This window comes from Dromiciops gliroides, chromosome 3 (genome assembly GCF_019393635.1).
Source record: "Dromiciops gliroides isolate mDroGli1 chromosome 3, mDroGli1.pri, whole genome shotgun sequence".
In the NCBI taxonomy this organism is placed as follows: Eukaryota; Metazoa; Chordata; class Mammalia; order Microbiotheria; family Microbiotheriidae; genus Dromiciops; species Dromiciops gliroides.
Genome location: NC_057863.1, coordinates 177,602,912 through 177,612,914, shown reverse-complemented (window position 1 = coordinate 177,612,914; position 10,003 = coordinate 177,602,912). Strand labels below are relative to the sequence as shown.

General features: G+C 38.6%; 1 protein-coding gene across 1 annotated transcript in view; it reads right to left on the bottom strand.

Annotated features, from left to right (window-relative positions):
• Positions 1-8,632: 8,632 nt before the first annotated feature.
• F10 (coagulation factor X) overlaps positions 8,633-10,003 on the bottom strand; it is a 30,000-nt gene continuing 28,629 nt past the window's right edge. Inside the window, exon 8 of the mRNA XM_043990529.1 lies at positions 8,633-9,688. Within this exon, the coding sequence (XP_043846464.1) occupies positions 9,135-9,688 (554 nt within the window). The 3' untranslated portion in view covers positions 8,633-9,134. The remainder of the gene's footprint in view (positions 9,689-10,003) is intronic.

Here is a 10,003-nt window from a genome sequence, read left to right as displayed (position 1 = left end):
GTCACATGTAGAGTTTACTGTTTAGATATTGTTTTTCCAGGAAGAATTCCAACAAATACTAAAGGCAAAAGGAAGCTCATTGTTATTATGCTATATCTAGGATGGTACTGACTCCACAGATAAATATGGTACCCACCCTTTTCCCTATGCCATTTTGTTCTTTGTTCCTCTTGTCTATGCCCTCCTGTAAATCTGCTACAGGGGACCAAGCCAATGTACTTCAAAGCATACCTCATCATTTTGTGGAAACCAGTGAAGGACTTGGGCTGCACATCAATTATCTCTCACACTCTTACCACATGACTGGCCCATCTTCTTTTCCATTCATGCAAGCCTTTAATGGCATCCTTTGTATTGTTTCTGTGATGTAATTCTTTTAAAAATATATTTTATTTTTTCCAATTACATGTAAAACACTGCTTAACATTTGTGTTTTTTAAATTTTGTGTTCCAAATTTTCTCCTTCCCCTCCTCACTCCTTGGGAAGGCAAACAATTTTATATGGATTATACATGTGCAGTCACATAAAACATATTTCCATATTAGTCATGTCATAAAAGAAAATACAGATCAAAAAGACCCCCAAGAAAAATAAAATTTTAAAAAGTATGCTTTGATCTCTACTAAGATTTCATCAGTTCTTACTCTGGATGTGGAAAGCATTTTTCATCATAAGTCCTTTGTAATTGTCTTGGATCATTGTATTGCTGAGAATAGCTGTCATTCATGGTTGAGCATCATTACATTATTGCTGTTGCTGTATACAATGTTCTCCTGGTTCTGCTTATTTCACTTTCCATCAGTTTATATAAGTCTTCCCACGTTTTTCTGAAACTATCCATCTCGTCATTTCTTATAGGACAATAGTATTCCATTACAATCATATGGTTCAGACATTCATTAATTGATGGGCATCCAAATTCTTGGCCACCACAAAAAGAGCTGCTATAATTATTTTGGAAAAAATAGGTCCTTTTACCTTTTAAAAAATCTTTTTGGGATATAGACCTAGTTGTGGTATCGCTGGATCAAAGGGCACAAATTTATAGCCTTTTGGGCATAGTTCCAAATTGTTTTCCAGAATGGTTGGATCAGATGTGATGAAATTCTAATGACACTTTGTATAATACTTTATAGTTAGCAATAGATTTTACATATATTAGTATGCAGGTTATTTATTCCTTACTATAATTTTTTGTTTGTTTGTTTGTGGGGCAATGAGAGTTAAGTGACTTGCCCAGGGTCACACAGCTAGTAAGTGTCAAGTGTCTGAGGCCAGATTTGAACTCAGGTCCTCCTGAATCCAGGGCCAGTGCTTTATCTACTGTGCTACCTAGCTGCCCCTCTTACTATAATTTTTTGAGGGAGGTAGGGCGGATATCCTTGTTTTGTAGATGAATTAACTGGGGCTTTGAGACACAAAGCAACTTACCTGCTTCACTTTGAAAAAAAATCTTACTATTAAAAAATCAGGGAGAAATGGGTACATTAAAAATATTTAATTATCTTTCAAAATGAGTATGAGTCAAACTACCTTTGCCAATGATTTCTTAATAGCATTCTGGGAAATGGAATACTCACCTTGATTAATATTGATTTTTCTGTATTACCTTGTTTATGTGGGAGTTTTATGCCTGTAATGACCCTGTTTGAGGTCTTTGTACTAGGACTTTTAAAGTTTGCTTAGCAATATTATGTAAAATGCAAACTATACACAAATCCTGGGAAAATAAGTTAGGGGATCTATTTTTGATAATGACTTCTTTTTCTTTTTTTCTTCTTCTTATTCTTGTTCTCCTCTTCCTCCTTTCCTTTTCCTTCTCCTCCTTCTTTTCTTTTTCTTCTTCCTCTCTTCCTCTAGTATACATTACTATTTTGATTTAGAGAAAGCAGATACTTTTGAATGTGTATTAGTGAAAGGAAATGTTAAAAAAAATTGCTTAGGGTTGCCACATTTAGTGGAAAAACAAGAAGTGAGGGGCAGCTAGGTGGCACAGTGGATAAAGCACCAGCTCTGGATTTGGGAGGACCTGAGTTAAAATCTGAACTCAGACACTTGACACTTACTAGCTGTGTAACCCTGGGCAAGTCACTTAACCCTCATTGGCCTGCAAAAACAAACAAACAAAAAACAAAAACCAAAACCAAACAACCCCCCCAAAAAACCCCACCAAGAAGTGAATCCAACCTCTTCTCTAGAATATGCCATTCTGTCTTCCCCATCTTCAATCAACTGATCAACAAGAATTTATTAAGCTCTTACTATGTGCTAAACATTGTGCTTGTTTCTGGGTATATAAGTACAAAAAATGAAACAATCTCTACTTGCCATTGGATTAAATTCTAATGATGAAGACAAGTATATATAATTATATATAAACCACAACTATAAAGTTATATTTGTACACATATGAACACAAAGTAGATAAATACAATATATCACAGGAGAGAAAACACCAGAAATTGGTGCCATCAGGAAAGACTTCATGCAGAAGATAATGTCTTAGCTGGAATTTAATGGAAGAGAAAGACCCTATGAGACAGGAGTAAAGAGGGAATGTATTCCAGGCATGGGGGACAGCCAGTAAAAAAGCATGGAGGGGGCAGCTAGGTGGCACAGTGGATAAAGCACTGACCCTGGATTCAGGAGGACCTGAGTTCAAATCCAGCCTCAGACACTTGACACTTACTAGCTGTGTGTCCCTGGGCAAGTAACTTAACCCTCATTGCCCTGCCCCCCGCCCCCCCCCCCCAAAAAAAAGCATGGAGATGGGAAATGAAGTATCATGAGTGAGGAATGGAAAAAAAAAAGACCAATTTGTCTGGATCACAGAGTATAGAAGGGGAAGTAATGTCCAGTAAATCTGGAAAAGCAGGTTGGGGCTAGGTTGTGTAGGGTTTTTGTTTTGTTTTTGTTTTGTTTTTGTTTTGTTTTTGTTTTTTGCAGGGCAATGAGGGTTAAGTGACTTGCCCAGGGTCACACAGCTAGTAAGTGTCAAGTGTCGGAGGCCGGATTTGAACTCAGGTACTCCTGAATCCAGGGCCGGTGCTTTACCACTGCGCCATCTAGCTGCCCCTGTGTAGGGTTTTGAAAGCTAATTTGACTTTATATTACATTTTACAGGAAATAGGAAGCTAATTCCTCACTCTCACTACATGACTGGCCCACCTTTCGCCAATCCATTGAATCAGAGCCATATAGCCAAATCTACTCTTAAGAAAAATTAGCAACAGTGAATATAATAAATTGGAGTAGTCAAGAGACTTGAAGCAGAGAGAGAAATTACAGGGTGTTGCAGTAATCTGTTAAAAACGTAGAGAAATTCAGAACTAATAGTTATTGGTCATATAGATATATATATTTATTAAGTGCTTGTATATCTTGGATACCCAACCTTTATCAGAGAAATCTGATACAAAGGTTTTTCCCCACTATTTGACCACTTCTCTTCTTGTCCTAAAAGCATTAATTTTGTCTGTGTTAAGCTTTTCAGTTCAAAGTAATCAATTTTTATCTATTTTCTTTTGTAATTACCTCTTTTTCTTGTTTGGTTAAGATTATCCATAACCGTGACAAGTATATGACCTGTTTCTCTTCTGTTTGTTTGTTTTTTTATAGTATGATCTTTCTTTTTTCTTTTCTTTTTTTTTTTTTTTAGTGAGGCAATTGGGGTTAAGTGACTTGCCTAGGGTCACACAGCTAGTAAGTGTTAAGTGTCTGAGGCCGGATTTGAACTCAGGTACTCCTGACTCCAGGGCCGGTGCTCTATCCACTGTGCCATCTAGCTGCCCCTATAGTATGATCTTTAACATTAAGGTCCCATATAACCAATTGCCCATTAGACTTTGGAAACTGGATGTCCTGGAGACATCTTAAACTGAATATAACTAAACTGATTAGCTTTTCCCTTGGAACTTCCCATCTCCATCCCTTCTCAAACTGACCTCCTGTAGATCTACAAGTGTTAGTTGCTTATGGTGATTACAATCTGCAGGAGCTGCACAAGCAAAATTCTTTCTTACCCCTTAGCATCCTAACACTCTTTTATCCACCTCAATTCATAGATGCTCCAGGATCCTCTCAGCAGGGGGACTCTGGGTTGCAAGGCAATGTTTGATGGAAAATATCCCCCTACCCCAACCACCAACTTGTGTGTGTGTGTATGTATGTATATATGTATGTATATGTGCATGTGTGTGAAAGTGAGTGGCACAAAATAAGTAGGCATGGATGAACTGTGATTTGCACTGAATACCTTATTACATTATTTTCCCTCTCCAAAATCACCTCTCTTCTAAACTCCCCTATTTCTGTTGAGGGTGTCCTCAATTTTCTAATTCTTCTGATCCTCAATTTCCTTGTCATCTTTGACTCTTTACTCAGCTGAAACTGCTCTCTTCAAAATTACCAATGGAAAGATAGAAAGAAGCAAGCATTTATTATAGCACTTGCTGTGCTAAGTGTTTTATAAATATTATCTCATTTGATCTTTGCAACATCTCTGGGAGCTAGGTGCTGTTATTATCCCCACTTTTCAGTTGAAGAAACTGATGCAGATGGAGATTGTGACTTGCCCACCACTTGTGCCATTTAGCTGTTTTTCAGTCATGTGCAACTCTTTATGACCCCTTTGGGGGTTTTCTTGGCAAAGACACTGAAGTGGTTTGCTAATTCCTTCTCCAGCTCATTTGTCAGATGAGGAAACTGAGGCAAACAAAGTTAAGTGACTTGACCAGGTTCACACATCTAGTAAAAATCTGAGGTCAAATTTGAACTCAGGTCTTCCTGACTCTCTACCTAGTGTTCTATCAACTGTGACACAGTTGCTGCCCCAGCTGATGATCTCTTAATTGTCAAATCTGGTTGCTTTTTCTTAATCCCATCCTCCTTGACTTCTCTCTAGCATCTGACAGTATTGACCACCCTCTCGTTCTATATACTTACTTTCTCCTTTCTGAATTGTTCAAAATAAGGTTAAATGAGGCACTTATAAAATATTCTCTCACTTGTATATTCAAAAATCTTGGAAGCAGACTATTCTGGTCTATTTAAAAGTCTTCCAAATGAAGAGCTTCTGTGGGTTTTGAATCCATTTGTTAAAAATATGAAAATGCAATATCTTCTAATTAGTTTGCAAGAATAGTCAATCGACATCAGAGAAGATAGAAATAGACTGCATTTCAACAAAGACTTTTATATCAATGTTGGATGAGATTGAAAAATGACCTCCGTGATTTAGCAAGGGCAGTCAATGATGCATTTCTTCCACTTGGATCTAGGACTATTTGTGAGGTATCTTTTTCAGCTGACAGCTGTTAAAACTATGAATCAAAATAAACTACGTTTTATGACCAGACTTTGAAATAGCTGCATCAACAAATGTTATATGAATATTTTCAAAAATAATGAAGCATGGTCAAAACATTGTTTTCATTGAATGTATTTTTATTGATATATCATTTTTGTATCACTTAACATTTTATCTATTCTATGATATATAATATTAAAATTTTAATATAATTATTAATATAGTAGTAATGCATGTGATTTATAAATAAGTAAATATCCATACACTGGGGATACACACTCAAAAAATGTTTACTGAGAGAGCTTCTTGATAAAAATAGTTTAGAGATCCCTTCTCTAGTTAAACTAAAAGTTTTGGGGCCAGAACCAGGGTTTTATGGCTGTAAAAAGCTATGATCAGTTAGCTGAATTATTTAAAACAAATGAAATGTGGCATAGTTCATGAAGCAGCCTGGCTGGCCTTGGAGTGAGGAGGACCTGTGTTCAAGTTGTGTCTCTGACATCTTAGCTGTATGACCCTGGGCCAAACACCTGATCTCTCAGCGCTTTAGACAACCATCTAAGAATCTAAGTGGAATTGATGGTACAGACCTACAACAATAGCAGGAGTTTTCTCAACTCTGAGTTTCTTATACCACTGACATCATAGGTCTTGTACTTATTCCTATTCTCCTTAAAGCAAAAAATGGAGATATGCATCAAAATTTAAGAATCTTGAGTTTTTCATTCTATTTCTATACCAATAAATGGGCCTTTGGCCTTGCCTCTGCAATATGAAATTTCATTGTTCAGCCATTATGCCGTATTTCGTATTCCATTAAAAACAAACAAAAAACCATTTGTGCTCTAGAGCATTCTCATGGCATCCAAGGATAGGTTTTATCACCCTGCTTTTTAGAGCTTGGTCTAGCAAGACAACTCAGTGTATCAGAACAAGGGTCAGGTTATCCCTAGTTCTTTCTACTGGACCTTGCTATCAGATCATCTGCTTGGAGAGTATGAGTTGTGATTTTCTTATTGTTTAGCTTCTTTGGGATCCTTAGGAATTTCCTGTAGGCTCACTCTAGGTAAAATTAAGTAGAAGTTTGACTTAGTATTAGGACTTATATTGTTTGTCTTTCCCTCTCTTTCAGTCTCTTCTCCAAAGTATCCTCTTGTCCAAGACCAGGTCTTACTATCAGGGGACCCTCAGCCTATCTGTCCCCTAGCTCTCCTGTCTTCTAGCTCTATATTAAAACATCTTACCTCCCTTCCTCAGTCCACTCTATGCTGTCCCCAACCACCCAAGATTTGTAACTGGGATGTTCCTCTTACTCTCTCCACTGATACTTATCTGTCCTGCATCTTAGTTTTTTCAGAGCCAGGTACTCAATGCTTTCCTAGATGTCAGCTAAACAATTCTGTAGCTTCATCCAGAAGCTATATAACTGGGGATTCTTGTGGTAAAGACAAATTCACTTTATTTGGGGGTATGAACAGGGGCCCAGAAGACTATAAAATGACTGGTTTAGCACTTGGTACTGCGGTAGCCTATCCTTGAAAACAGGATTCTTAACTTTTTTTTGGTGTTATGGAACCCCTTGGTAGTCTGGTGAAATCTATTGATCCCTTCTCAGAATAATGCTATATAAGTGTTTAAGGTAAAATATATAGGATCACAAAAGGAATATTGAAATAGTTATCTAAAAAAAATTTAAACTAAGTTAATGCACCCAAAGTAAAGAACCCCTGCGTTGGCACCTTGGGAAAAATCCTAGTCTCAGCATATATAGTAATTTTAATTCTGTCCTCATCTATCAAATGCTTAGATTGGATAATCTGTCTTCTTCCTTCCAGAGAGTTCTATGGTTCTAATTCTAAGAAATTAGTCCACAATAATATGGACAGATTTCCCTTTGGTAACTTACATCAAAGTTAAAAGTGTCCTTTAAAAGACATTGTTGGGGCAGCTAGGTAGCACAGTAGATAAAGCACTGGCCCTGGATTCAGAAGGACCTGAGTTTAAATCCATCCTCATACTTGACACTGGCTGTGTGACCCTCGGCAGGTCACTTAACCCTCATTGCCCCGCACAAACAAAAAAAACACATTGTCCTTATCTTTAATACCTAACCCAAAGCAATAATTTTTACATGGTGGGAATTGCAGGATCGGTCATATAAGAAATGGTACCAAAGAGACAAAGTACTTGGGGTCTAGTTGGGGTCTTTAAAGCCTAATCACGTTATACAGCTTCAAGAACTGCTTGCTTTACAAAAACACGGAATAGGTTTCACCTACAATTTTATAATAGGTCAGAAATTGTTATTCTTATGGGCAGAATGGATAAAATAATACTGGTAATCAACCAAGACCATACTCACCCTGGGCAGCTTGGTTGGGATCACTGTCCAATTTGAGGATACTCAGCTGGGCTTGGGCCTGACTAGAAGTTCCCATTCAGCTCCCTATTGGATTGCAAGATCTTTGTATGTACAGGATTTTTGCCATTCTTTTTATCCCCTGAGATTAGTATAGTTCCTGGTACATAGTAGGTTTTTGTTTGTTTGTTTGTTTTGTTTTTGTTTTTTGCAGGGCAATGAGGGTTAAGTGCCCAGGGTCACACAGCTAGTAAATGTCAAGTGTTTGAGGGCAGATTTGAACTCAGGTCCTCTTGAATCCAGGGCTGGTGCTTTATCTGCTGTGTTACCTAGCTGCCCTGTAGTAGGTTTTTAACAAGTACTTGTTGACTTCACCTGATTTCCCTTAATTTGCTCACAGTTGGTGTGAGATATGCCAAACAGAGGCCTGAGGCATTAGGATTTTCTGTAGCTGCTCTGTTGTGTCTGGAGCAGCAGTGGGTACTACTTATATCCTCAAATTAAGCCTGATGCTGATAGAAAGCTAAGCTCACCAGAAACATTGGTGGAAAGTGATAGGGGAAAATGTCTCTTCTTCCTATATTTTTTGTGCTTGTAACAATGAAATTCCTTCATGTGACCCTGCTATGATCTACCCTAAGGGGCAGCTAGGTGGCAAAGTAGATAGTGTAGCAGGCCTAGAGTCAGGAAGATTCATCTTCCTGAGTTCAAATCTGACTTCAAACACTTACTAGCTGTGTGACCCTGGGCAAGTTACTTAGCCCTGTTTCCCTTGGTTCCTCATCTGTAAAATGATCTGGAGAAGGATATGGTAATCGACACCGTATCTTTGCCAAGAAAGCCCTAAATGGGATCACAAAGAGTCACACACAACTGAAATGACCAAACAACAAAATGACCTACCCTATAGGACCTCCATATTTTCCTGGTTAAACAAAACATCATCAAATAAAGAAAAAAAGACTCTGCTAATACAAAATGTTTTAATTTTCTTTTAAAATAGCACTTCTTATGAAACAGGAGGAACAGTCAGGATATCCTAGATTTCTAGCAAAATGTGATGGGGTTTCTAAAAGAAAATATATCCAAGCTGGCAAGGGCGAGGTGAGGACGAGTTGTCTAGACAGGAATTTTACTGCTTCAGATTGAGTAAGAGAAAACCCGTGTCAACAGCAGACCAAATGGCAATTTAGTAACTAAAGGAGGACCTGAAGTGGAATCAGAACAATGATATTGCTTCAGGGAGATTTGGAGTTGTACTGAATCTTCCCTTTTGAGACCTGGAACCCTAACCACAGAAGAGGAGCATAAAACACACCCCCAACGCTACCGGAAGATCACTTGAGTAGAATTCTTTTTAATCAGAACATTCTGTAGTAAATGGAACTAACCTATAGAGGAAGCTTTTAGCCAAACAAAGGGTTAGAAAGGGGAACAGACCACTGCTACAGAAGCCTCAGCCAGTTCTACAGAACTTTCTTTGTTTTCATGGATTTCTTTATCCATCCAAGGAAGGCAGTGACTTTTGTGTAGACTCCATATTTTCCCTTCCTAGCACATCCTTCTCCCCAGCTGACAATTCCAGTGACAAAATAAGTGTCCTTAAACTTGGTCACGTGGGGGCCGCCACTGTCTCCCTCACAGGCATCTTCAGGCATGTTGTCATAGCCAGCACAGAACATGTTGGAGGTGATGGTGAAGGAACTGGACAACTTGCATGTGTTCCGATCAACATAGGGAACTGTCAGCATTTTGAGTATAGTGGAAGTGCGGCCTTTCTCATGGATGCGTCCAAAGCCACTGACGATGCCCGTTTTCTGATTCATCAGAACGGCCTCAGCCCAGTCCTTTTCTGGTAAGCACGCAGGAGCTACATTCCTTCGGAACCGGATGGGGTTCTTTAACTTGATGAGAGCAATGTCGTAGTCATAGGTTTCTCTGACAAATCCTTTGTGTGTCAAGATCTTCTCCACTTCATGGGCCTCTTCATTGCCATCTTCGATTTCGGTGTTCCGCTCACCTATGAGGGAATGATTGAGAGCCCATAAAGTCTATAATAGTTTATTTTCATTTAGGAGGCTTTTTTAATCATGAGCGTTTTGCTTCCTAATAATAGTGAGAGTAATAGCAGCATACATTTAGTTAATGCTCATTTCACATATGCTATCTTTCCTTTCCTTTTCTTTTTTTGCGGGGGGGGGGGCAGGGCAATGAGGGTTAAGTGACTTGCCCAGGGTCACACAGCTAAGTAGGTGTCAAGTATCTGAGGCCGGATTTGAACTCAAGTCCTCCTGAATCCAGGGCCAGTGCTTTATCTAGTGTGACACCTGGCTGC